Consider the following 27,496-nt stretch of genomic DNA (forward strand, 5'->3'; position numbering starts at 1 on the left):
AGATCAAAGCGATGAAGTGGGAGGATCTGAAGGAGTTAGTGATGAAGAAGTTTTGTGATGACGCCGAGGTTGAGAGGGCGGAGATGAAGTTCCTGAACTTGAAAGCTGGGACAATGACACATCGTGAGTACACCACCGAGTTCAATCGAATGTCTAGGTTGGTACCCGATATGGTTAACACTGAGGCCAAGAGAATCAAGTGTTATGTGAGGGGATTGCCACAGAAAGTCCGCGTGCCTGATACCTTTGACTCTCCTGTCAAGCTCGCATAGGTGGTTTATGCAGACCTGGCTGCGGATGACGCAGTGGTGGAAGAAGAAAAGAAAGATAAGAAGTGGGTTGCTCCTGTTAAGCGACCCGGTACTCAGTTATGGAACTCCAAAGATAAGAAGCAGAAAGTGTGGGAGAAGAGATCGTGTAAGACCTGCGGAAAGATACATGGTGGTGAGTGTAAGTGGAGTAGGAGTTCTGAGGTTGTAGCAAATGTGGAAAGACTCACGGTGGAGAATGTCGGATGGGGTCTAATGTGTGTTATAAGTGTGGGAAGGTAGGGCATTATGCCAATGAGTGCAGTGCGAAGCCAGCATGTTACAAATGTGGCAAGACAGGCCATATGGCGAGAGAGTGCACCGATGGTGAGGCTGGAGGTAGTGGGAAGAAAGATGCTGACCAAGCAAGGCTGAGGACTAGGGCCTACATGTTGACCCAAGAGCAAGCCAAGCAGCTTCCCGATGTCGTCACAGGTACGTTTCTAGTAAACGGTATTTCCGCTTCAGTATTGTTTGATTCAGGTGCAAACAAAAGTTTCGTAGCCACACCATTTAGTAAACTAGCTAAAATGAAATGTTGCCGAGTGTCTGGATCTCTTATGGTAGAAACCGCTAGTGACACTTCGGTTAAAATAATGAAAATGGTTAAGGACTGTAAGATAGAATTGGAGGGACATGAGTTCCCTATTACTTTGTATGTTATGACCTTAGGAGGGTTCGATGTGGTTTTGGGGATGGATTGGTTGTCTGAGTATGAAGCTCAGATAGTGTGTAAGAGTAGGATAATAAGGTTAAAGTCCTTGGATGGTAGTGCGGTGACGGTTTATGGTGACAAGGAAAGTTCTGGGCTTAATGTCATTTCGATGATAAAAGCCAAGGGTTTGCTAAGGCGAGGGTGTTGTGCCTACCTGGCGTATGTTGTCAACGCTACGGCCGAGACGAAAAAAATGAAAGATGTTCCTATCGTGCGCGACTACCCAGAAGTATTCCCAGAGGATCTTCCGGGGTTGCCACCGGAGCGAGAGATAGAATTCCAGATAGACTTAGTACCGGGCGCCCAACTCGTCGCGAAAGCACCTTACCGTCTAGCACCGTCCGAAATGAAAGAATTGATGTCCCAACTGCAAGAACTCCTCGACAAAGGTTTCATAAGACCAAGTGTTTCCCCGTGGGGCGCACCAGTGTTGTTCGTGAAGAAGAAGGATGGAAGTATGAGAATGTGCATAGACTATCGTGAGTTGAATAAGCTTACGGTAAAGAATAGATATCCTTTTCCAAGGATTGATGATCTGTTTGACCAACTGCAAGGTTCAAGTTGGTTCTCACGGATAGATATCAGATCAGGCTATCATCAGCTGAAAAGTGAAAGAGGCAGACATCCCTAAAACAGCGTTCCGAACGCGATACGGACACTATGAGTTCCTCGTAATGTCATTCGGTCTAACAAATGCTCCTGCAGCATTTATGGACATGATGAATAGGGTGTGTCGGCCAATGCTGGATAAGTCAGTAATCGTCTTTATCGATGATATATTGATCTATTCCAAGAGCGAGTCCGATCATGCTGAGCATCTGAGAGAAGTATTGGAGACCCTGAAGAGAGAGAAGTTGTATGCTAAGTTTTTGAAATACGCGTTCTGGTTAAGAGAAGTGCAATTTCTAGGTCACGTGATTAATCCTGAAGGGATTACCGTTGACCCAGCTAAAATTGAAGCGATAACGAATTGGAAGACTCCGCTGTGACACTCGTCAATTTCAGGTTAACTCCGTTAATCCAAACTCCGTCAATTCAAACTTAAGATCACTAGAACTATAACGCACATCTCATTACATTTAAACTAGGGTTTTAAATGACGCTCGACAATCACTACACATGTAGTCTTTCGGGATTGCACCGAAACGCAAACGAGTTGACTCAAACCATTGGTGAACAAACGACAAACATAAAAACAATAAATATTTGATAATAATGTGTTAAGTTATATGCTACTTGATATTTATACATGGAACACAAAATTCAAGAGTCAAGAGTTATTATTTACACTAGAAATTTAATAACTAGAAGTAGAGGGACCATTGTGTAACATTATTAATATTAAATAATAACAAAACCCTAAACCCCTACCCCCTCCCCATAACCGATCCCCCCCCCCCCCCTCTCCATCTCCTTTGGCAGCCGTGAGCACACACACATACATACAACCTTGTTTCAAGTTTTGTTGAAGAATTCAGGTGCTAGGAAGGTAATTAACAACTACTCTATGCATTCTATGTGTTTAATTTTGGTATTGAATGGGTTAATCAAAACCCTAATTCTCAAAAATTGATGATTAAGATGAGATAGGGTTTGATTATATGCTTGATGATGAATTGCTAATGAAATTGATAACTAGTTGTGTTATTGTTGCTTGTTAATCACTTGTTCTTTGATTTTAAAATTTCAAGAAAAACCCTAACTATGTGTGTAATGTGAAATTGATATTCATGGTTGGTTAATCTTGTGTCTAGAGTGTTATATGCATGGATTATGATTCATAGATTGTTGTTATGTTGAGTTTTGATGTAAACTGGTACTGGACAGATTGTTAAATTTATGTTTAGACGACTGTAACTAAAGGTTAATGTGGTAATTGGTCGAAATTATTAACACTACAGTGTACTAGGTTGAGTCTAGTTTCTAAAAAGTCCAAGTTTGTAATTTTTGGACGTGTAAAAGTTAACTTTTATTATTTTTACAAAAACGTAGTGCAAGTCTGAATTGTGGGGTCTGCTGTTAGGCTGTTTTGAAATTATCATATCTCATAAACTACAAGACCAAATGGGTTAGTTCCACTTCTGGAAGTTACCATTTAACAGGAATAACAAATATCATTCTGTTGCGCACGATTTTGACTGCTGTGAGTTTACCGTAATGTTTTGGTCTTTGTGTGAAAATTATGTGGAATAAAAATACAATAAAAATAGTTCTGGAAACCTAACTCATGTGTGCTTTTGTGATGATTTTTGGTGAATTAATTGATATGTTATAATATGTTGAATAGAGAAATCTTTCAAGTAGAAATCTGTCTAGATAAAACTAGCTGCTGAACTATATGAAAATACATGAAACGTGTTTGTTAATAGATAATTGCCATGTTTTGACTAAATTGCCCTTGTGGGGAGATAATTTACTAGTAATGTACAATGTTAGTATTTGATGCTTAAGTAGTTGTATACACATGTAACGTGTCACCAACGTGTTTGTCGAGTCACACATAATTCACAAACGAAACACAAAACGTATCTCATGCATAGGTATTATGTGCCGAGTCTAGAGACTCAATAGTAGTTTAAATACTTAGAAAATCTAATTTTTGTTTTAGAGCACTAGTGAGGATTTTCTTTGACGCGCATCTCTCGGATTTGTTTTTGAATTCTTCGCAAACAGTGAGTTTCACGTTCCCCTTTTACTCTTTTAAACGTTTTTTATTAGGGGGAGATAACATACTTCAAACGCTTTAGATTTTGTTATTAGTTATATATCACTTGTAAGGCTAAGTGGCAAACAAACCAACTAAAGTCCTTCACAACATCGAACCGTTTAGTATTTGTATAATAGCGAGTCACTGTTGAGTAGTACTACTGGGTTTGACAAACCCCACCAAACTCTAAACTCGACGGCAGGTCGAGTGGGTGTAATCTTGGCTAACACATTTTCCATGGTCGTGGTAGACATGGTGGCAAAGCAATTGATAAACAGTCAGCTTCGGTGTTGAACACTTAGTAATACTTGTTTTATAGGCTAGCTACCTATTGATATATAATTGACTTAACATTATCTGGTAATGCAAACGCAAACACTTAAACGTAAACGTTTTCCTTTATTTATATATGTGAACTCACCAACCCTGGGTTGACACTTTTAGTATGTTATTCTCAGGTAGCCGAGGCGGACGCGCGGTATAGGGACATGCATTTCATTGAACACTATCGTTTTGAAAACTTGCTTTTAAACTTTTATTAATTTGGTTTAAGTCGTCCTGCGTGACGCAACACTTGGCTTATGATTAAGCTTCCGCATTCGTTAAACTTTAATATTTGTGGTTTAAAAACTTTGAATATGATGTTTGATTATAACTAATGATTCCGATCCTGTTAGTTCACACCCTCTGACGGTAAAACTCCGTTAGTGGATTTTGAGGGTGTGACAGATTGGTATCAGAGCCATTGGTTATAGCGAACTAGAAATTGCATGCATACTGGACTATAACCGCAACGACTCATTAGTTATAATTTTTACACACTGCATATATATATATATATATATATATATATATATATATATATATATATTATATTTAGACTTTCGTTATCTTTATCTCTTTACCTTATTCACTCATACGCGCGCATACACGACTTATCCTGTAGGGATGTCGACGCCACCATCATCATCATCATCCGACCAGGTGACTCATGCCCATGGAAAGGAACCGCAACTACCTACTTCATCGCCACCCCGAGTAGCCCCGGAACTAGAAGCCCCTGCACCGAAGAGGCGGCGCCTATCTGGAGGCATGTACGACGATGACGTTAGCTGGGATTGGTACCCGAGTCTAATCAGGCGTATGGTTTACCGCGAGCAAGTTCCCCCACTACCTCACCCGAGCCATCCTGCATACCCCAACACCCTACCACCCATAACCGAACCAATAGAGCGTGTTCTCGCAGCTGTTGTTTCCTGTTTAGAGCGTGACGCGGGTTTTATGCGCTCGGCGAGGGCGAACGTTTCCGGATTGATAAGAGATGGAACCGAGACTAGGAAAGAAATTTTCCGCCTGAAGGAAGCTGTGAGGGAAGCGCAGGAGGCTAACGGTCAACAAATGAAGATAATGAGAAAAATGCAAGCAGAGATGATAGATTTGCAAGAGCAACTCCTTGTGGCGAGATCCCGGACAGAGAGCTCTAGAGCGTTGTGATATCTTACAGACGCAAATTGCCCAGAATGCAGCAGAACCCGAGGAAGAACCTGAGGAAGAACCCGAGGAAGACCCCGAGGAGGAACCCGAAGAGGAACCGGAGGAAGAGCCAGCTGAGCCGGAGGCACACTCAGAGGTGTCCTCGGACGATGACATCCCAGAATGACAACACCTAGATGGAGGGGTTGTCTCCATCCAAACTATTATTTTCTATGATTTTAAGGATTGGTTTTAAATACTTTGTAGCGAATACAATGGTTTTAATCATGAATTATTATTTGGATTATTATATGGTTGTGATGTGATGTTTGCTTCTTTTATTTTTCTTTCTTACCTACCTTTTATTACATGTATGGTGTGTTGCATATGAAACCGAGAATTCATGTCTAACATTTTATGATGTGATTCTAGGAGATGGCTGGAAGAAATGCTAGACATGGTCGCGGTAACATCAACCTAACCGCAGCAGAACTCCAAACCCTATTGAATGACCATGCGGCGGCAGCTTTAGCTGCACATGTTCAGAATCAAGCCGGAGGCCCAGCCGGAGCCTGTACTTTCAAGAACTACCTGGATTGCAAGCCCAACTCGTTTAAGGGCACTGAGGGAGCCATAGGTTTCCTGCGTTGGGCTGAGAAGGCAGAGTCAGCTTTCGAGATGTGTAACTAAATGTGATGCTGGAACACTGGAAGATTCTGCTCTCACTTGGTGGAACTCCAATGTGCAAATTCTTGGATTGGATTTGGCGAACGCAATGAACTGGGAAGAGTTCAAGAATATGATGCGGGAAGAGTATTGTCCTAGAGAGGAAATCGCGAAGCTGGAATCTGAATTTTGGTCGTTGAAAATGGTGGGTTCCGAGATTGAAGCCTACACCACCCGTTCCCATGTGCAAGCAGTAATGTGTCCACGGATGGTAGACCCGCCGAGTAAGAGAACCGAGATGTATATCGTTGGGTTGGTACCACAAATTCAGGGTATGGTGACGTCTTCCAAACCGGCTACAATTCAACAAGCGATCCGATTAGCTCACAAACTGACGGACCAGGCAGTGGCACAAGGTGAGTTACCACCTAGAGGTTCCACCTCTAAAACCCGAGACAACTCAATCACTGACAACAACAATAACAACAACAACCCGAGTAATGGAAAGAGGAAATTTGACAACACCAGGTCCTCATCATCGAACCTCCCACAGCAACAACACTACCGTAAGCCCGAATTCGCTCGGAGCTTCAATAATCAGGGTTCCAACAATAACAACAACGGTGGCGGGTAGGGTTCGAGTGGCTATGCTGGGAAGTACCCGAAATGCAACAAGTGCAACTATCACCATGCTGGCTCATGCGACCGTATCAAGTGTCTGAGATGCGGAAAAATGGGTCATCAGGCCAAAGACTGTAGGGGAGACCTAGCGGCAAAGGGTGCTCCTAAACAGCCTACGACGACTAAAGGGTGCTTCGAGTGTGGTCAAGAGGGTCACTTCAGGAAGGATTGCCCCAAACTAAAGCAGAATGAGAACAATGGAGGCAGCAACAGTGGCGGAAGCAGTGGTAAGGGTAGAGCTTTCGGCATTGGGTCGGGCCAGGGCCGCAACGATCCAAATGTGGTTACTGGTAAGTTTCCTGTGAACGACTGTTTTGCTTTTGTTTTGTTTGACACTGGAGCTGATAAGAGTTTTATATCGAAAGCCTTTAGTAAACTCTTAGACTTAACTCCAACCCCGTTAGATGCTAAGTTTCCTGTTGAATTAGTTGACGGTAAGTCTATAGAAACAACTCATGTACTTGCGGGATGTAAGTTGAAACTGTCGGGTCATACTTTAATATCGACCTCATACCTTTTACACTGGGTAGTTTCGATGTCGTTGTCGGCATGGACTGGTTATCCGAGAACCGAGCGGAGATTATATGTCACGACAAGATAGTCCACATCACTACCCCTTCCGGCGAAATCATTTCGATCCAGAGCGAGAAGAGTGGCATGACCACCAGCGTCATCACCCTCATGAAGGCGCAGAAATATTTACGAAAGGGTCATCCAGCAATTTTAGCCCATATTGTCGAGAAACCCGCGGAGGAGAAGCGAATCGAAGACATACCGATTGTGCGAGATTTTCCGGAAGTCTTCCTGGAGGATTTGCCTGGACTCCCACCTATTCGACAAGTCGAGTTCCAAATCGAATTGGCCCCCGGTGCAGCACCCATAGCACGATCCCCGTATCGGCTCGCACCGGCGGAGCTTCAAGAGTTGTCCACTCAATTACAAGATTTGTTGGATAAAGGTTTTATCCGACCTAGCTCATCACCATGGGGAGCCCCTGTCTTATTTGTCCGAAAGAAGGACGGTACTTTCCGCATGTGCATCGACTACCGAGAGCTGAACAAGGTGACGATCAAGAACCATTATCCCTTACCCCGAATTGATGATCTGTTCGACCAACTTTAAGGATCGAGTTACTACTCGAAAATCGACCTAAGATCTGGTTACCATCAACTGAGAGTGCGCGAAGAAGATATTTCAAAGACGGCATTCAGAACTCGGTACGGTCACTACGAGTTTTCAGTTATGCCTTTTGGCTTAACCAACGCACCAGCCGTATTCATGGATCTCATGAACAGAGTATGCAAGGCGTACCTCGACAAGTTTGTGATTGTTTTTATTGATGATATCCTCGTCTACTCCAAGAACAAGACCGACCACGAAGAACACCTGAGGTTGATCCTAGAATTGCTAAAGAAGGAACAACTGTACGCTAAACTCTCGAAATGCGAATTTTGGCTTCGCGAGGTTCACTTCTTAGGACATGTGATCAATGAGAATGGTATCCATGTCGATCCCGGCAAGGTAGAGGCCATCAAAAACTGGGAAGCACCTAAGACTCCGACTGAGGTGCGACAATTCCTAGGACTGGCTGGCTACTACCGACGTTTCATCGAGGGATTTTCAAAGATTGCTCAACCCCTCACCGCCTTGACGCACAAGGGTACTAAGTACAATTGGGGTGATGCGCAGGAGTCCGCCTTCCAACTGTTGAAAACCAAACTCTGTAGCGCCCCTATCCTAGCCCTTCCCGAGGGAACAGAAAATTTTGAGGTGCATTGTGACGCATCGATACAGGGTCTCAGTCGCGTGTTGATGCAACTCGAGAAGGTTATAGCGTATGCCTCTCGACAACTACGGATTCACGAGAAGAACTACACGACCCATGACTTGGAACTCGGAGCTGTGGTGTTTGCTCTTAAGATATGGAGGCATTACTTGTACGGTACCAAGTTTACCATTTACACTGACCGCAAGAGTCTCCAGCATATCTACGATCAGAAGGAGCTAAACATGCGACAACGTCGTTGGGTTGAGCTACTAAAGGATTATGACTGTGCCATCAAGTACCACCCTGGCAAGGCCAATGTAGTGGCCGATGCTCTCAGCAGAAAAGAAACCGATAAACCTAGACGAGTGCGAGCATTACAACTCACGATTCACGCCAACTTACCTGATCAGATTCGTGATGCTCAACTCGAAGCCTTGAAAGACGATAATCTCCCATCAGAACTCATGCGAGGCATGAACAAACAACTTGAAACCAAATCGGACGGAGTCCGATATTTCGAAAAAACCCGGATTTGGGTCCCTCGATACAGAGAGTTGAGAACCCTAGTGATGGACGAAGCACACAAGTCCCGATATTCCATCCACCCTGGCTCAGATAAAATGTACCACGACCTAAAGGCACTTTACTGGTGGCCAAACATGAAAGCCGACATTGCCATCTACGTGAGCAAATGCTTGACTTGTGCAAGAGTCAAAATATAATATCAGAAACCATCTGGTCTGCTACAGCAACCGGAACTTCCAACATGGAAATGGGAACACATTTCCATGGATTTCATCACGAGATTTCCCAAAACACCGACGGGATGCGATACCATCGGGGTGATCGTTGACCGGTTGACTAAGTCTGCACACTTCTTAGCAATCAAGGAATCGGACAAAATGGATAGACTGACTCGCATCTATATGAAAGAAGTAGTGTCTAGACACGGAGTGCCTGTCTCAATCATATCTGATCGAGATTCCCGTTTCACTTCGCACTTCTGGAAGTTACTACAGCGTGCACTAGGCACCCGTCTTGATATGAACACGGCATACCATCCTCAGACGGATGGGAAAAGTGAGCGCACCATTCAGACCTTGGAGGACATGTTGCGTGCATGCGTGTTGGATTTCGGAAAAATTTGGGAACCTCACTTGCCTTTGGTAGAGTTTTCGTTTAATAACAGCTACCACTCAAGCATTAAAGCAGCGCCGTTTGAAGCGTTGTACGGACGAAAGTGTCGATCACCTCTCTGCTGGGCAGAGGTGGGTGATAGCCAAATCACTGGTCCAAAATTAGTACTTGAAACCTCTGAAAAGATTGTTCAAATCCGATATCGCATGGCAGCAGCACGAGATCGCCAAAAGAGTTACGCCGACAAGCGCCAAAAGCCTCTTGAATTTCAAGTGAACGACCAAGTATTACTCAAAGTCTCACCTTGGAAAGGTGTGGTTCGCTTCGGAAAGCGAAACAAACTCAATCCACGATACGTTGGCCCATACCGGATAACTGAGCGCATTGGTCCAGTAGCGTACCGACTGGATTTACCAACAAAACTCAGTAGCGTACACAATGTATTCCATGTATCCAATTTGAAGAAATGCCTTTCCGATGAAACCCAAGCAGTTCCTTTGGACGAGTTGTAAGTTGATGAACAGCTACGCTTCATCGAAGAACCAGTCGAAGTTTTGGATTGGGAAACCAAAACACTCAAGCACAGCAAAATTCCAATCGTTAAAGTTCGTTGGAACTCGATACGTGGACCAGAGTTCGCGTGGGAACGCGAGGACCAAATGATGAAAAAGTATCCTCACCTTTTTGAAGGGTTGACCAAACACCGAAAACCGCGAAAGCCGTCAAACCGTCAGAAATCACCAAAGGTATGAATTAAATTTCGGGACGAAATTTCTTTCTACTAGGGGATGATATGACAAACTGAAAATTTTTCTTGCTTTTTCAGACACCCATCGCGACTTGATTCAAATTTTCGGGACGAAAATTCTTTCAACATGGGAATGATGTGACACTCGTCAATTTCAGGTTAACTCCGTTAATCCAAACTCCGTCAATTCAAACTTAAGATCACTAGAACTATAACGCACATCTCATTACATTTAAACTAGGGTTTTAAATGACGCTCGACAATCACTACACATGTAGTCTTTCGGGATTGCACCGAAACGCAAACGAGTTGACTCAAACCATTGGTGAACAAACGACAAACATCAAAACAATAAATATTTGATAATAATGTGTTAAGTTATATGCTACTTGATATTTATACATGGAACACAAAATTCAAGAGTCAAGAGTTATTATTTACACTAAAAATTTAATAACTAGAAGTAGAGGGACCATTGTGTAACATTATTAATATTAAATAATAACAAAACCCTAAACCCCTACCCCCTCCCCATAACCGATCCCCCCCCCCTCTCCCTCTCCTTTGGCAGCCGTGAGCACGCACACACATACATACAACCTTGTTTCAAGTTTTGTTGAAGAATTCAGGTGCTAGGAAGGTAATTAACAACTACTCTATGCATTCTATGTGTTTAATTTGGGTATTGAATGGGTTAATCAAAACCCTAATTCTCAAAAATTGATGATTAAGATGAGTTAGGGTTTGATTATATGCTTGATGATGAATTGCTAATGAAATTGATAACTAGTTGTGTTATTGTTGCTTGTTAATCACTTGTTCTTTGATTTTAAACTTTCAAGAAAAACCCTAACTATGTGTGTAATGTGAAATTGATATGCATGGTTGGTTTATCTTGTGTCTAGAGTGTTATATGCATGGATTATGATTCATAGATTGTTGTTATGTTGAGTTTTGATGTAAACTGGTACTGGACAGATTGTTAAATTTATGTTTAGACGACTGTAACTAAAGGTTAATGTGGTAATTGGTCGAAATTATTAACACTACAGTGTACTAGGTTGAGTCTAGTTTCTAAAAAGTCCAAGTTTGTAATTTTTGGACGTGTAAAAGTTAACTTTTATTATTTTTACAAAAACTTAGTGCAAGTCTGAATTGTGGGGTCTGCTGTTAGGCTGTTTTGAAATTATCATATCTCATAAACTACAAGACCAAATGGGTTAGTTCCACTTCTGGAAGTTAATATATTGAGTTAAGAATCTAACGCAATTGGTCTTGAATTAATTTAATTTACCATTTAACGGGAATAACAAATATCATTCTGTTGCGCACGATTTTGACTGCTGTGAGTTTACTGTAATGTTTTGGTCTTTGTGTGAAAATTATGTGAAATAAAAATACAAAAAAAATAGTTCTGGAAACCTAACTCATGTGTGCTTTTGTGACGACTTTTGGTGAATTAATTGATATGTTATGATCTGTTGAATAGAGAAATCTTTCAAGTAGAAATCTGTCTTGATAAAACTAGCTGCTGAACTATGTGAAAATACATGAAACGTGTTTGTTAATAGATAATTGCCATATTTTGACTAAATTGCCCTTGTGGGGAGATAATTTACTAGTAATGTACAATGTTAGTATTTGATGCTTAAGTAGTTGTATACACATGTAACGTGTCACCAACGTGTTTGTCGAGTCACACATAATTCATAAACGAAACACAAAACGTATCTCATGCATAGGTATTATGTGCCGAGTCTAGAGACTCAATAGTAGTTTAAATACTTAGAGAATCTCATTTTTGTTTTAGAGCACTAGTGAGGATTTTCTTTGACGCGCATCTCTCGGATTTGTTTTTGAATTCTTCGCAAACAGTGAGTTTCACGTTCCTCTTTTACTCTTTTAAACGCTTTTTATTAGGGGGAGATAACATACTTCAAACGCTTTAGATTTTGTTATTAGTTATATATCACTTGTAAGGCTAAGTGGCAAACAAACCAACTAAAGTCCTTCATAATATCGAACCGTTTAGTATTTGTATAATAGCAAGTCACTATTGAGTAGTACTACTGGGTTTGACAAACCCCACCAAACTCTAAACTCGACGGCAAGTCGAATGGGTGTAATCTTGGCTAACACATTTTTCATGGTCGTGGTAGACATGGTGGCAAGGCAATTGATAAACAGTCAGCTTCGGTGTCGAACACTTAGTAATACTTGTTTTATAGGCTAGCTACCTATTGATATATAATTGACTTAACATTATCTGGTAATGCAAACGCAAACACTTAAACGTAAATGTTTTCCTTTTTTATATATGTGAACTCACCAACCCTGTGTTGACACTTTTAGTATGTTATTCTCAGGTAGCCGAGGCGGGCGCGCGGTATAAGGACATGCCTTTCATTGAACACTATCGTTTTGAAAACTTGCTTTTAAACTTTTATTAATTTGGTTTTAAGTCGTCTTGCGTGACGCAACACTTGGCTTATGATTTACGCTTCCGCATTCATTAAACTTTAATATTTGTGGTTTAAAAACTTTGAATATGATGTTTGATTATAACTAATGATTCCGATCCTGTTAGTTCACACCCTCTGATGGTAAAACTCCGTTAGTGGATTTTGAGGGTGTGACATCCGCATAATCCGACTGATATACGAAGCTTCTTAGGGTTAGCTGGCTACTATAGGAGATTCATCTAGGGTTTCTCCAAGATAGCCGCACCGTTGACCGGTATGACTCGAAAGTCGGTAGTATTCAGTTGGGGAAAGTTTCAAGAAGAAGCCTTTGAGGAATTAAAGAAGAGACTCACGCAAGCTCCAATCCTTGCTCTACCCAATGGTGACGAGGATTTAGTTGTTTGTGCCGATGCCTGCATCAAGGGCTAGGTTGCGTGTTGATGCAGAGAGGAAAGGTGATAGCTTACGCGTCTAGACAGTTGAAAGTCCACAAGAGTACTTATCCGACGCATGATTTAGAGTTAGCAGCTGTAGTGCATGCTCTTAAGATATGGAGGCATTATCTGTGATGTTAGGGACCAGACCCTTATAATATCTGTGATGTTAGGGACCAGACCCTTATAATATCTGTGAGGTTATAGTGCGAAAGGCTCTTTAAAACGTATGATTATGTATGTAAAGAAAGTAGGAAGGTAAGAATGAAAGTATATGGACTTATGTGTGTATGAAAGAAAGTTAAGAGGTTAAGTATGAAATGTAAGAAGGTATTGTATGATTATGTGATTAACTATAACTCACTCAGCGTAGCTGACTTTTAGTATGCACGCAGGTGAGTAGAATGAGGCAGGTAGCTTGAGGAGGACACATGGCAGAGTTGGACGAAGCTGGCATCTGAAGTTTTTGCTATGACGTTTTATTTTAAAAGACTATGTTTTGTTTTTAAATGACTATGAATGCTCGATAAGACAAAAATTATGGTTACGGAATGTAATGGTTTGAATGTTTTTAATGTTCCGCGAATGTTTTAATTAACTTTGATATTTAGAACTGCGTTTATGAGTAAATCCAACACGAAAGTAGGGCTACCGGTAACGGGGCCTTACAAGTTGGTATCAGAGAAAAGTTCGAGAGATTTAAGCATCCTACATGCTTAGACTCGAACAGAGAATGTGATTTAAGTAAGAAAAGAAAGAAGATGTCAGTTCAAGATAGCCATGTGTCACTCAAGCAAGCCCAGTAACGGTAAAGTGTATGGATAAATATGTATGTTAATGTTAGCTTGATTGCTAAAAAAAGGATATGTGAATGTTAGGGATAGGATTATTTGATTGATTAACTATTTAGAATAGAACCAGCACAAATAGACTCATAAGGGGAGGTGTATAGGACACGGAAAGTAACGTGATCAGCTAATCACAATTGGCCACTGTTATTACCTGTTAGCCTTACTATCCTTGTACTAAATGGTTCCTTATCTTCTCCTGAACCAATTTCATAATGTGGCAAACCATTATGATTCTCACTTTCATGTTATCAGAAACCACTGCCGTTGATTTCAGTACATCCTTAGAGACAAAAGCTTTTCTTGCAACTAATTGGTGGCCACAAGAAAATTCGTCACATGATCATTGTTATTGGAATGGAATCTTATGCGATAACGGAAGTGTCATCGAGATAATCATCAATAATGATAGACTTGAAGGAAGCATCCCAGAGGAGATTGGTTTGTTGTCAAATCTCACCTATCTTTCACTTTCAGGGAATCGCCTCACGGGTAACTTACCTGTTTCCGTTGGCAGTCTTACTCATTTATATTATCTTGATCTTAATAAAAACCAACTTACCGGCCCAATCCCACCATCTTGTGGTTACATGGTTGATCTCATCTTTCTAGCCTTGGGCACAAATCAACTGAATGGATCCATCCCAAAGGAAATTGCTAACCTACAAAAGCTAGAAACGTTGAATCTGGGTGTCAACAAATTTGACGGTCCACTTCCCTCATATTTGGTCAATCTAAGCCGATTGAAAGTTCTATACCTTGGCATGAATTCCATAAGTGGCCAAATACCTCTAGATATAGCAAATATGACGAGCTTGCAACGTCTTGACCTTAATCATAATAGCCTTGTGGGTCCTGTTTGCCCTGAATTTTGTAAGCTGCCAAGACTTTATTACGTTAATTATTCATCAAACCATTTGTCAGGTGATTTGTCTTCTCAAAATCTAAGTGCTTGCAGTTACTTAGAGTACTTAGACCTTAGTAATAATAATTTAGATGGACATATACCTGTTTTGAATATTTCAAATTTCAAGCATCTAAATCTCTCTCATAATCACCTTACTAGAAGTGTTCCCAGTGATCTTTGTCCCAAGTCAGATAGTGTTGATTTGTCATACAATGACTTGAAGGGACAATCTAAGTGCACCGGAAGAAAAAAATATGTTCTCTATTTAGAGATCTTTCTTCCCATCATGTTTGGATTTTTCTTCATAGTGCTTTGTTATATATATTACCATCGTAAGACGTCTTTGCCAACCAAAGTTGAGCACAAGACAAACAAACATGGAGACGTGTGCTCCGTATTGAATTATGATGGAACAATTGCATATGAGGACTTCATCACTGCCACAAAGGATTTTGACCTCAAATACTGCATTGGAACTGGTGGCTATGGCAGTGTTTATAAAGCTAAACTGCCTGATGGTAAAACCTTTGCTCTGAAAAAACTCCATAATTTTAAAGTCAAGCAACCAACCGGTGACGAGAATTTCAAGAATGAGATCCAAGTGTTAACCAATATCAGGCACAAAATTATTGTCAAACTCTATGGTTTTTGTTTGCATAACAAATGCAACTTCCTTGTATACGAATACATGGAAAAAGGAAGCCTATTTTGTGCACTGACTGACATCGAGTTAGCTGTTAAAGTGGATTGGATCAAGAGGGTGAACATTATAAAAGGTGTGGCCCATGCTTTAGCATATATGCATCATGATTGCACCCCGCCTATCGTTCATAGAGACATATCAAGCAAAAACATTCTTTTAAATTCAAAAATGGAAGGATTTGTTGCCGACTTTGGAGCAGCAAGATTGATTGATCCAGATTCTTCCAACCATACGGTAATTGTTGGAACTTTGGGATACATTGCTCCAGGTATTTCTACATAATATAATGCATCTTTTATGTCTATTAGCAGCTAGAAATTTTCTAATAAACCTTTTGTATACAATTGGCATGTAGAACTTGGCTATAACATGATTGTGTCAGAGAAATGTGACGTGTATAGCTTTGGGGTGGTTGCACTTGAGATAATTGGAGGGAAGCATCCTAAGGACCTCCTTTCATCTCAAAACTATTCAACTAGCCGTGGTACATCATTGGAAAATATAGTGGACAAGCGACTCCCATATCCAACCAACAAGTTGATTGAAAAGGAAATTATGCGCATTTATGATGTATCACTAGCATGCATTGTCCCAGATCCAAAGTGTCGACCAACAATGATAAACGTGTCTAGGCAATTATCGTGTTAGGGAAACATTTCTTATATTGTCAGTAGCATGAGTTTGTTAATAACTTTTAAATTATAAAATGGTCTCCTTTTGTTGTTTCATTGTAGTTGTGAATCAAATTTAGTACTTTTGGAGCGGGCGTTTGGCATATACTCATCTCCATTTCATTGTTCTATATGTTTACTTTTTTTACTAAGCACCATAATTTAGTTAACTTTAACCTCAAAATGTTTTTTATATGATTTGACACTTTATCTGCCCTCACCAGCAAATAAAGTTGTGAACATTAAACTCTCATACTGTTTTCAAAGTAAACGTATAAATTTCCCAATTTTTCAAGATACCAGGGCTGCTTGATGAAATATATGAAGCAATCAACCTCTTAATACTTCATAATGAATGCTGACCTATTAACTATTCAACTTCAAGTGGGTCAAATATGCATACAGGTAGTTAAATAATTGCCGGTTATATATGCTCCAAGCAGCATCTAAAAGTGCCTATAAGAGGGTTTCAGGGAACAACCATTTGAATTAGGAATCAGTTTCCCTTTTCCGAGTTGATCGACTAGCTTATACTACGACTTTCAGTTGCAAAAATGTCTTCACCGTTCACCAATAGCATTATTGTTTATGCAATTGAAATAGAACAATAAGTATGAGACAGGGCCAACAAATTAAGCAGATAATTGGTCAAGTAGACATGAGACGGTGTTCACTAGGGTCAACGAGCCCATGAACAGATCCTGTTATAACCCTGTCTTTATTTCTTGAATTCACGAGTTGATTATCATTTCTAGTAATTCAATTCAGAATCATATCAGTATATACAGAGTTCTGATGTCGTGGAAAACCATGTACTGTTTATTATTGACTACATTTTTTCATATCAGTAAAACTTCCAAAAAAAATTGGTTAAAGCATTCTGAAAAGTATATTGTTTTTAGAGTTAAATTTAAACTAATAACTAATGGAAAGTTAAAAATGAAAGGCTTGTTTTTATTATTGACTTGGGTGCGCGCATGACAGATGTTTTGAGTAGGACCACCGTAAATCAACTTATTAAATATTCTCCAACCCCTCAGAGGGGTTAGAGTTATTGTGTAGGGCCATATGGTGGATATGTATCTTAAAAGTCAATCAACTTCCAGACTTAACTCGTCTTTAGGAATGCTCAATCTATTTAGTTTGAAAGTTAAATATGTGAAGGTGTCATAGCAACCCCTAAGAGGGGTTAGAAAATTAGGAGAAAGCGATTTATTTTTCACGTAACTTTCCATTTTTGTCATTCTTATAAAAGTAGATTTTTTTTGGAATGTACACAAAAATATATATGCACGCACACTCGGCCGATCCTCATTATTAAATCAATTACTTCATTTGATAAAGAATGTTGCGTACTTCCTCCACCAATATTACTTCTCCAACTATGAGCATTCTCACTCATCTTCTTATGATTCTCCTTTTCGTGTTATCCAAAACCACTGCAACTAATTTCAACAAATCATTAGAAGCAAAAGCTTTGGGTACATGGTTGGGAGATAAAGTTCCATCAGATCATTGTAATTGGTATGAAATCAGTTGCAATGAAGAAGGAAGCATCACTGGGGCAAGTTTTTTCTGTTGGAATCCCGGTTCCTACTGGAGTCCAGGAGGTGGAGGTCTGGGAAGTCTTGACTTTGCTTCATTTCCGAACCTTGAGAGTTTGAGTATCAATAACTGTGATCTTGAAGGAAGCATCCCAGATCAGATTGGTTTGCTGCCAAATCTCGCCAATCTTTCCCTTTCACACAATCAATTCACAGGTAACATACCTGTTTCACTCGCCAATCTCACCCATTTGGAGCACCTTGATCTTTCTAATAACAAGTTCACTGGTAATGTATCTGTCATTTTAAGAGATCTGTTTCATTTGAAATACCTTAATCTTGCTAACAATAGTTTTACTGGCGACTTACCTGTCTCGGATATCAATCTCATCCGTTTGGAATACCTTGATCTTTCTAAAAACAGTTTTACTGGTGACTTACTTGTCTCTTTCACCAATCTCTTGGAGCACCTTGATCTTTCTAGTAACAATTTCAGTGGTAACTTACCTGGCTCTTTCACCCATTTAGTATACCTTGATCTTAGTAACAACCAGCTTACGGGTACAATCCCTCAATCTTATGGTTCCATGGTCAATCTCAAACACCTAGACTTGAGCACAAATCAACTAAACGGATCCATCCCAAAGGAAATTACTAATTTGCAAAACCTAGAAACATTGAGTCTAGGCCGCAACAATTTATATGGTCGAATTCCCTCAAATCTGGGGAAGTTAAGCCAATTAAAAATTTTAAACCTTGGCATGAATTCCATAAGTGGCCACATACCTCTAGATATAGCAAGTTTGAAGAACTTACAACGTGTCGACCTTAGTCATAATAGTCTTGTCGGTCCAGTTCATTTAAACATGTTAAGGCTTTCTTACATTGATGTTTCATCAAACCAATTGTCAGGGACTATGTCGTCTCTTTTTAATTCTCGTTATCCATATGTTTGCATCGACTACTTTAACATTAGTCATAATCACTTTACTGGAACTTTTCCCTGTAATAGTGAGTTGCCTTACTGGTGTAACACAAATATTGATTTGTCATGCAATAACTTGGTGGGACAATCTACCTGCACAGAAAGAAACAAACATTTTCTCTATTTGTACATATTACTTCCCATCATCTTTGGATTTTTCTTCTTAGTGCTTTGTTATAAGTGTTACCGTCATAAAAGCTGTACCCCAAACAAAATCCAACCAGGGACAAAATCACATGGTAATGTGTGCTCAATATTGAATTATGATGGAGCAATCGCATACGAAGACTTCATCACTGCAACAGACGACTTTGACCTCAAATACTGCATCGGAACAGGTGGCTATGGTAGTGTTTATGAAGCCAAACTGCCTAACGGTAAAACATTTGCTTTAAAAAAACTTCATCGGTTTGAAGCCGAGCAACCGATATTCAACCAGAGTTTCAAGAATGAAGTCCACGTGTTAACTAACCTAAGGCACAAAAATATTGTCAAACTCTATGGTTTTTGTTTACATAACAAATGCAACTTCCTTGTATACGAATACATGGAAAAGGGGAGCCTATTTTGTGCCTTGAGTGATAGTGAATTAGCTATTAAAGTGGACTGGAGGCACAGGGTGAACATTATCAAAGATGTAGCACATGCTTTGGCATACATGCATCATGATTGCAGCCCGCCTATTGTTCATAGAGACATATCAAGCAACAACATTCTCTTGAACTCAGAAATGGAAGGATTTGTTGGTGACTTTGGAGCAGCCAGATTACTCGACCCGGGTTCCTCCAATCAAACGGTAATAGCAGGAACTTTGGGATACATTGCTCCAGGTATTTGCATACGCTTCTATGATGTTTATTAACTATAGCAATTTTTTTAACGAACCTTTCATATTTATTTGCCATGTAGAGCTTGCATATAGCATGATTGTGACGGAGAAATGTGATGTGTATAGCTTTGGGGTGGTGGCACTTGAGATAATTGGAGGGAAGCATCCTACAGACCTCTTGTACTCCCTAAACCATATGACTAGTCATGGTACACCGTTGGAAAATATATTGGACAAGCGACTCCCGTATCCAATTGATAGATCCATTGAAAAGGAAATCATGCTCGTTTGTAATATAGCACATGCATGCATTCTCACTGATCCAAAATGTCGACCAACAATGAGAAATGTGTCTCAGGAATTATCATGTTGAGGTAATCATTTACACTGTCTCCCGGCCATACCATGTTAGAGCATTCTCATCACATTCCCTATAATTATGTGAGGGGAGTTTGCAAATTGTAGGGTGAGGTTGTGAGTGATTGTGAGTGTAAATTATATGGTGGAGAGAGAAATGTAGTGATTTTTTGTAAATTTGGGGAAACATTGGTTGTCCATATTTATTTTTTAATATTTGTTGGATTGGTTGTGAGTAGAGGAGAGATAAAACTGTAATGATAAATGTATAAAAAATATTATTTAATTGAACTGGTGAGAGAATTATAGTGTTTTTTAGTGTAATTATAGAGATAGGTTGGGGAACGGGTTGAGAATGCTCTTAAGATCAACAACCCTTAGTTGTACTTGTTTCATAAATGTATTTATAAAGTACATGCTTGCTCTATCTATTGCATTCCATATTCACCAAACTGTAAGTCCCAAATATATTATGATACAAAAACAAAGTACATAGCATCCCATATTCACCAAAAGGTAAGTCCCTCATGAGTTTTGTGGACATTTGTTCCACCTACGCTCATGGAATGTAGTTCTACAAAAGGATTATGTCAAGTTTTACATCCTTAGTAGAGAGATCCTCCAAATATATTATGATACAAAAACAAAGTACATGGCATTCCGTGTTTTTGTGCGCATTTGGATTATGATAAGCATGCACATTAGTAACATGGAAAAACACCATTAAATATTTGTATGTGTGAGTGATGAAGATGCAAACATACTAGAGGCAAAAGTTTAAGGCTCAAGTGGAAGAGAAAGTAAAAGGAGGAGAGGGAAATGTTAGTTAAGAATTAAACTATAATGTTATTTTTTAAAAATATATATACCAACATATAGATAATTTACTATAAAACGATTACAATAAAGTGGCAGGCAAACGAGCAACAAGCTGCGCCGCAACCCCCTTTTGAATAGCAAAACCAATCCTGCTAAAAACGGAGCTTTGGGACCTAGAAGCTGAAGAGGTTCCATTTACAACACGCTGAACCCTACTCAAAAATTTCTTTTATGGAGTGGAGTTGAATACCTCATTTATACATAAAGTTACGGGATAAAAAAGCTCAAGTGCAGAGGCTTGTTTGCTACCTGTACGCTGTCATGACTAGAATTGTTTTCGATAAAATCAATCACAATTGAAGCTAGCTCATTTTGATGACAAGTGTACTCATTATCAACTCCATTCACGATATGCAATTTGTGGTTTAATCTTATCGGTGAAACCATGGATGCTTAACACCTTGCAAGCACATCAAACATTGATGTCAAATTGGGTTTTAAGCATAGTTATTAAAAGCCCTCACTTCTTGCGCCTAGACCTATTTTTCAGGCGAGGCTCAATAAATGTGCTTCTAGTTCCTAGGCAAGCGCTTCGGCATTGTCTATGCCAAGAACATGAGAAGATAACGGTCGAGCAAAAGAAATGCAAGGAGTGCTATTGAAGCTTAGATCTAGGAGAGGTCATAGGCATTATATTAATACATTTCGTTATTCAAATTTTGGAGTTACATTTGAATCTTGACTATTTTAGAACTTTTGGTACTAATTAGACGATATTAAGTGTTATATATAGTTTTTGTTTGTTTTATATGAAGAATATTATTATTTTTCACATACATAAAATAATTTTATTTTTTATTTAAGTGAGCCATTTTTTCCTCGAGCCCTCGCTTTTATTGCGCCTAGCGCTCAGCCCCCACCAGGCGAGACCTATGCGCCTTGAGTGCGACTAGCACATTTGATAACTAATTCTTTTCAACACAAATATTTGAGTTTTAGCACCAGGCGAAACTTTGGCTTGAAGCAACACAACTTCTTTTCAAGTGAATAACCTTTTTAAACCATCACACCCGACATTAGATTGCAAAATAATTATTAAATTTACAAACAAAATGATACTATGTCACACAAGAATGAATGAATTTGGACAGATTATGGAAACAAGACAAATCTGCAGTTTTGGGGAATTAGTTGGCATGCTGCACTTTTATTGGTAGTTAAACGGTCCATCAAGCTTTCTTCAGTCACATGATACTCTATGTTCCCTAAAATTGTTTACAACTTCAAGTGTGATCCACGATATAGTGATACTATTGATTCTGTAAATCGTGATTAACACGTTAATTTTCTATTAAAAATGGACCATATGAATCTGACCCTTTCTATTGGCAACATCAACAAATCCATGTTTTTAAATCTTTACCCAATCGGCCCTCGATACCTCTTTTCAGACTAAACCAGCCAGAAATGTTGACCACATTGTGAACATCGTTAAACTTTGAAGCATATGAAACCACTACATTCCTGCCTGCAAAAGTGTCTCTGATAGGTTATTTAAATTTGTTTATGTATGTTAATCGGCAATTAGGAAGTATAAAATTATAGTTTCTGACCTTTACTGTGCCCAATAATTGCAGCCACAGAGCGTTTTTCATGTTCAAAGTATTGGACGACGGCCCGCAGATCATTAACTTCTCTGTAATAATTCCCGTACTGAAATGAACCTTCGCTTTCTCTAAAAGAAATAACAGATGAACTACCATCAAGAATCTAAGTAACTAACACCATATTTGACCGACTTTATTACTAGAAAATAACAAATACCCATTGCCAGCAAAGTCAAAGCGAAAAGCAGTAATTCCTTCAATTGCAAAAGCAGCAGCAAGATTCACCATGGGAATCCTGTCCTGTAGCATAAAAAATTAACTAATGAAAACTACCCTTGACAATATTAATAATAACACACCAACTCTAATAACTTTCTGAAATGACCAAGTAACCTTGCAGGATCTGTATCCATGACAGACAACAACAACCTCCTTGGAGCCTGTTTCTTGCAATATGCCAACAAGCTTTTCATTGTAACTGTTCTCGATCATAACACTCTGCTCTTGAGTTTCAACACCTGCAGAATTTAAACACTTAGAACAGTTAATAAACAGATAGGGGAATATGATCGAACAGGTGGTGTGCATTTCACAAACACCCAATTGCATTGCAGTCTGACCTGCTGAGAAGAAGAGATTGCAGTCTTCAGTGGTCGAATTTGAGCTACCCATCATCTAAAATCTAAGATTTTTACAAGAATTTCAGGGGGTGTTTGGGATTGCTTATTTTCATCAACTTATAAACTTTTTAAGAAGGAATAAATGGTTTAGGATTGCTTATATTATTATATTACGAAAGAAAAAAGTTCCATAGGTTACACTTTTGTAACTTATTAACTTGATGAAAAGTTATAAAGAAGTAAAATAAGGAATCCCAAACACCCCCTCATTTTCCCAGATGATAATAATACTGAATTGCCGAAGAAGCAAAACTATCAATTTGGACGATTTAGAACAAAAACCCAGTTTCTGTAAGAAAAAAGCAATTGAGCGAGTGGTGTGAATAAGTGGGCGATTGTGATCATATGATAAAACTAGAGGGCTAAAATAAGTTAGAGCCTATAATTTTAAACATGTACGCACGTCGAATGTTTTAAAAACCGGTATTTTATTTTTATCGGGCTGGGTTAAAAAATTGTACAACCGCACGGGGTATACCCGGAGGTTCAACCTGTTGAATAGTTTACCTTATAATTTCCGCCAACTTCAACTTCAAAAAGTAAATGATTCCATAACAAAAAATAATCCAAAATTTAATCTATATTGAAAAAATAATACAAAAGCACTCAATTTAAAAAAAATAGTTCTAAAATTTACAAGTTTGAATATTAATTGTTGGGTTAAAAGTAATTTTGGAAAAATATGGGATGCAAATATCAAAAGTTTTTTGTACTTAAAACCGGTTTGCCAATAAAAACCGGTATTTTAGAAAAAAACCGTCGGTACGATGTTTTAGCAAACCAGCCAAAAATATTGCGCTCAAAATACCGGTCTGTTGTGCGAAATCCGATTGAACAGGTTTTTAAAACACTGCACACATCACATGTTAACACGTTACGAAATGAAACGGGTTACATAAGTTTTGGTAGCGCAAGCCTCTGAGATTGGTTAGAAATTTTGCATAGGGCCATCATGAATTGGCCTCCAGACTTAGGTAGTGTTTGTTGAGGTGTGCCAAGCGGTGTCCGGCTCATTAAGGGTGGCGCTAAAACGACTACACAACGCCATTAAGGGGCGCTAAGGGGTGTTTCGCCAAGACATTAACGGAGAAGGAGGGTCAATGACATGGAGGCACTTGCAAACCAACCAATAAAATATTTTTCCTTTATAATTTAATGTTTAGTTAAAACCATCATTGTTGAATAGTAAGAGCATTCACATTCAAACCACCAAATTTGTTGAGTAGAGTTTATATAATTTATGAAGTGGTTTTGGGAGCTGTGAGTAAATGAAAAAGAAAATGTAGTGATTATTTGTATATTTGAATAACTATTGTTCACCCCTATAATTGTTTAATAATTGTTGAAAGTGTTTGTGAGTGAAAGAGAGAAAAAGTAATGATAACGGTATAAGAAAAATATTATTTAATTAAAAGAAGAGAAAATATAATAATTTTTAATGTAATTTTGAATTTAAAAATAGAGAATTGGATGTGAATACTTTAAGCTAGTTAAAACTTTATGACACTATAACTTTCTTTTAAGTTGAACCACTATGCAATCTAAATCATTGGTGTGAGTTGAAAACAAAAATATACCCCATTCAGCTGCAAAACATGGCTAATTCCCATATAGATCAATAGCCCCAATTCCATTCATGTAAATAGACCCAATTCAGCTGTTCCAAGATTTCATTTTTAAATTAAAAAGTAAATGGGATTGGGAAATCAAGAAACATCAGTGCAACTAACTGTTGGATTTAAATGGGTGCCCAATAAACTAATTCTAGAGGCATTTTCAGCCTATTTCCTATATTTTTGGAAGGGAGTTTTTATAAATTATATGATATAGTTATGAATGGTTGTAAGCATAGAAGAGAGAAAATGTTATTATGGGAAAGTTAAATTTGGGGTTATACTATTCACACCGTATAATTTTTTTAATATTTTTTTAAAGTGGTTGTGAGTGAATGGGAGAGAAAAGATAATGATGAAGGTATAAACAAATATTATTTAATTGAAAAGAAAAGAGAAAATACAATAATTTTAGTGTAATTATATGATATATATATATATATATGGATATATGGTAGTGAATAGACGGGGAGTGCTCTAAGAGCATTCACATTCCGTTCTCCATCTCCATCTCTATAATTACACTACAAAACACTACATTTCTCTTTCCTGTTTAATTAAATAATATTTTTATCATTACAGTTTTCTCTCTCCCCTACTCACAACCAATCCAACAAATATTAAAAAATAAATAGGGGCAAACAATGTTCCCTAAATGTTTCCCCAAATTTACAAAAAATCACCACATTTCTCTCTCCACCTTATAATTTACACTCACAATCATTCAAAACTCATCCCTATAATTTACCAATCCCCTCACATAATTATGGGGGATGGGATGGGAATGCTCTAAGATTGGAGACCCTAAATTGGGTTAAGCGTCTTTCTTTCCTTTTAAGTTATTTTAATTTGAGTAAAACTAGTTTTATCCCCCGTATAATGGGGCCTGTTTTACATTACTCGTTTTTAATATTTATAAACTTTTTTGGGTTTAGTTTTATTTATTGTAATGAAATTTATAATATACTTAGAGTTTGATGATAAAAAGGTTTCACAAATAACTAAGATATTATAACCCGGTTTAAAAGTTATCTGGGTTTGGTAAGACCCAAGACCCGCTTATTTTTTTTTACTATAAAATTGTTTCTTAATTATAAATAATATTTTTATTAAAAAAATCATATAATAATTTTTATAATATCCTATTTTATAGGATTTTCACATCAATAATTTGGTGAGAATAATTTTAAATTTAATGAGATGTTATAACCCATTTAAGGAATATATGGGTTTGGTAAGACCCATACCCGTGAATTCGGGTCAAATGCATGAGAACCCTCCATTTAAAAATCAAGCAAATCTGATGACTCTAAAAAAAAGGGGAGCGACCACATCGCGACACGTAGGATTTTTATTTTTTCGTTTATATATATTATAAATATATAAATGGTCCTTGTAATTTAAATAGAGTTACATAATGGTCCCTTTAACTATAAAAAGGAATATTTTGGTTATTTTATTCGTAATTAAAATAAAATTTAACGGAAACTAATGTCAGCTCAAACTTGTAAAATTTAAAAAGACCAATTCCACACTTGTAAAATTTGGAATGTACAGAGGATGGAATGTACAAATAAATGGAATTGATCACTACTATTTCATTGTCTTGTTTGGTTACCGTATAATTACTAGGAATAAAATGGATTGTTACTTTATGTTTATTTATGTTCTTAGGTAAGCATGAAAGACGAAGAAATATAAAAAATTGGTGGTCAGCGACAATGGTGGTTGTGGGTAAGGGTGTTCGATGTCGGATATCCAGAGTTTCGGATATCCGAACATTTCGGATAGTGGATTTCATTACCCGAATCCGTATCCGAAATTTCGAATATCCTAACTTCGGATATCCGAAATTTCAGATATCCGTTCGGATAATGAAACGGATATCCGAAAATGTGGAGAAAAACAAAAATTAACAAACTATAACAAATATGATGTATAGTAATCTGACATATGAACAAGCAAAGTATGTAATCTGAAATTTGTAATACAACAAAGTGACCAAACAAATCCTTGAAATAAATCTGTACAAAAGGTAATTAATAATCTAACATGTGTACAACACAACTATAAATCTGAAATGCCTTATTGGAAAGACATGAGAGACTACGGAGTGAGAGCACGGAGATGAAGGTCGATCTTCATGAGATTGGGACGCCAGAGGTCGATCAATGGTAGTTGACTTGGTGGTTGACGGCGACACTGGTCTTGCTTGAACCAAAGACACGCAGAGATGGAGAGAAGCAGAAACGGCTAATGCTTTTTAAGATCTAGGGTTTATAATTCCAAATCTCATATACTTAGTGGGTGTTTGGGATTCCTTATTTTCATCAACTTATAACTTATAAACTTTTTGAAAAGTTAATAAGGTGTATAAGGTGTTTGGCAAAACATAAGGCCTTATGGATTTTAACTTATGGAGAAGGCAAAATAAAAGGGTTTTGAAAAGTTAGAAATCTTTAACTTATTAACTTAATGTGTTTGATTTACCTATTACACTCTTCTAACCCTCAAAACTCATTACACTCTTTTAAAAAAGAGTGACCCTTTTAGTCATTTTTGTTTATCCCAACACATAAACTAATCCAAACATTTTTGTACAAACTTGTTTTAAAAAATTCATAAGTTTATAAGTTCTTTTAACAAAAAGTCCTTTTACACTTAAATAAGCAATCCCAAACACACCCTTAATTGGTATATAAATAGATTAAAAAAATATTAAATTTAGTATTTCGGATAGTTCGGATATCCGAAATATCCGAAAAATCCCAAAATTGATATCCGAATCCGAATTTTCGGATATCCGAAATTTCGGATAGTTCTGTAACACCACT

The 27,496-nt window shown here is 38.2% G+C and overlaps 3 protein-coding genes across 3 annotated transcripts in view; 2 read left to right on the forward strand and 1 right to left on the reverse strand.

Annotated features, from left to right (window-relative positions):
• Positions 1–23,044, reverse strand: part of LOC143626176 (putative uncharacterized protein YDL057W) — a 39,811-nt gene extending 16,767 nt beyond the window's left edge. The window contains exons 1-5 of the mRNA XM_077096328.1: positions 22,990–23,044; positions 22,763–22,887; positions 22,587–22,669; positions 22,376–22,497; positions 22,260–22,290 (exon numbers count right to left, since the gene is read on the reverse strand). Coding sequence (XP_076952443.1) covers positions 22,260–22,290; positions 22,376–22,497; positions 22,587–22,669; positions 22,763–22,887; positions 22,990–23,044 — 416 coding nt within the window. The remainder of the gene's footprint in view (positions 1–22,259; positions 22,291–22,375; positions 22,498–22,586; positions 22,670–22,762; positions 22,888–22,989) is intronic.
• On the forward strand, positions 14,142–17,239 carry LOC143626199 (MDIS1-interacting receptor like kinase 2-like). The gene is made up of 2 exons (XM_077096348.1): positions 14,142–15,825; positions 15,913–17,239. The coding sequence occupies exons 1-2, from the start codon at positions 14,163–14,165 to the stop codon at positions 16,203–16,205; spliced, it is 1,956 nt and encodes a 651-aa protein (XP_076952463.1). The 5' UTR covers positions 14,142–14,162; the 3' UTR covers positions 16,206–17,239.
• LOC143626198 (leucine-rich repeat receptor-like protein kinase PEPR1) lies at positions 17,613–19,959 on the forward strand. The gene is made up of 2 exons (XM_077096346.1): positions 17,613–19,587; positions 19,667–19,959. The coding sequence occupies exons 1-2, from the start codon at positions 17,613–17,615 to the stop codon at positions 19,957–19,959; spliced, it is 2,268 nt and encodes a 755-aa protein (XP_076952461.1).
• Positions 23,045–27,496: the final 4,452 nt, after the last annotated feature.

Source organism: Bidens hawaiensis, unplaced genomic scaffold (genome assembly GCF_021521415.1).
Source record: "Bidens hawaiensis isolate Kalapana, Puna unplaced genomic scaffold, B.hawaiensis_p1.1 tig00004283_1, whole genome shotgun sequence".
NCBI classification, from domain to species: Eukaryota; Viridiplantae; Streptophyta; class Magnoliopsida; order Asterales; family Asteraceae; genus Bidens; species Bidens hawaiensis.

Coding starts and splice junctions, on each gene's coding strand:
- LOC143626199 (XM_077096348.1), top strand. CDS start 14,163: ATGTGGCAAACCATTATGATTCTCACTTTCATGTTATCAGAAACCACT. Junction 15,826..15,912: donor TTTGGGATACATTGCTCCAG/GTATTTCTACAT, acceptor ATTGGCATGTAG/AACTTGGCTATAACATGATT.
- LOC143626198 (XM_077096346.1), top strand. CDS start 17,613: ATGAGCATTCTCACTCATCTTCTTATGATTCTCCTTTTCGTGTTATCC. Junction 19,588..19,666: donor TTTGGGATACATTGCTCCAG/GTATTTGCATAC, acceptor TTTGCCATGTAG/AGCTTGCATATAGCATGATT.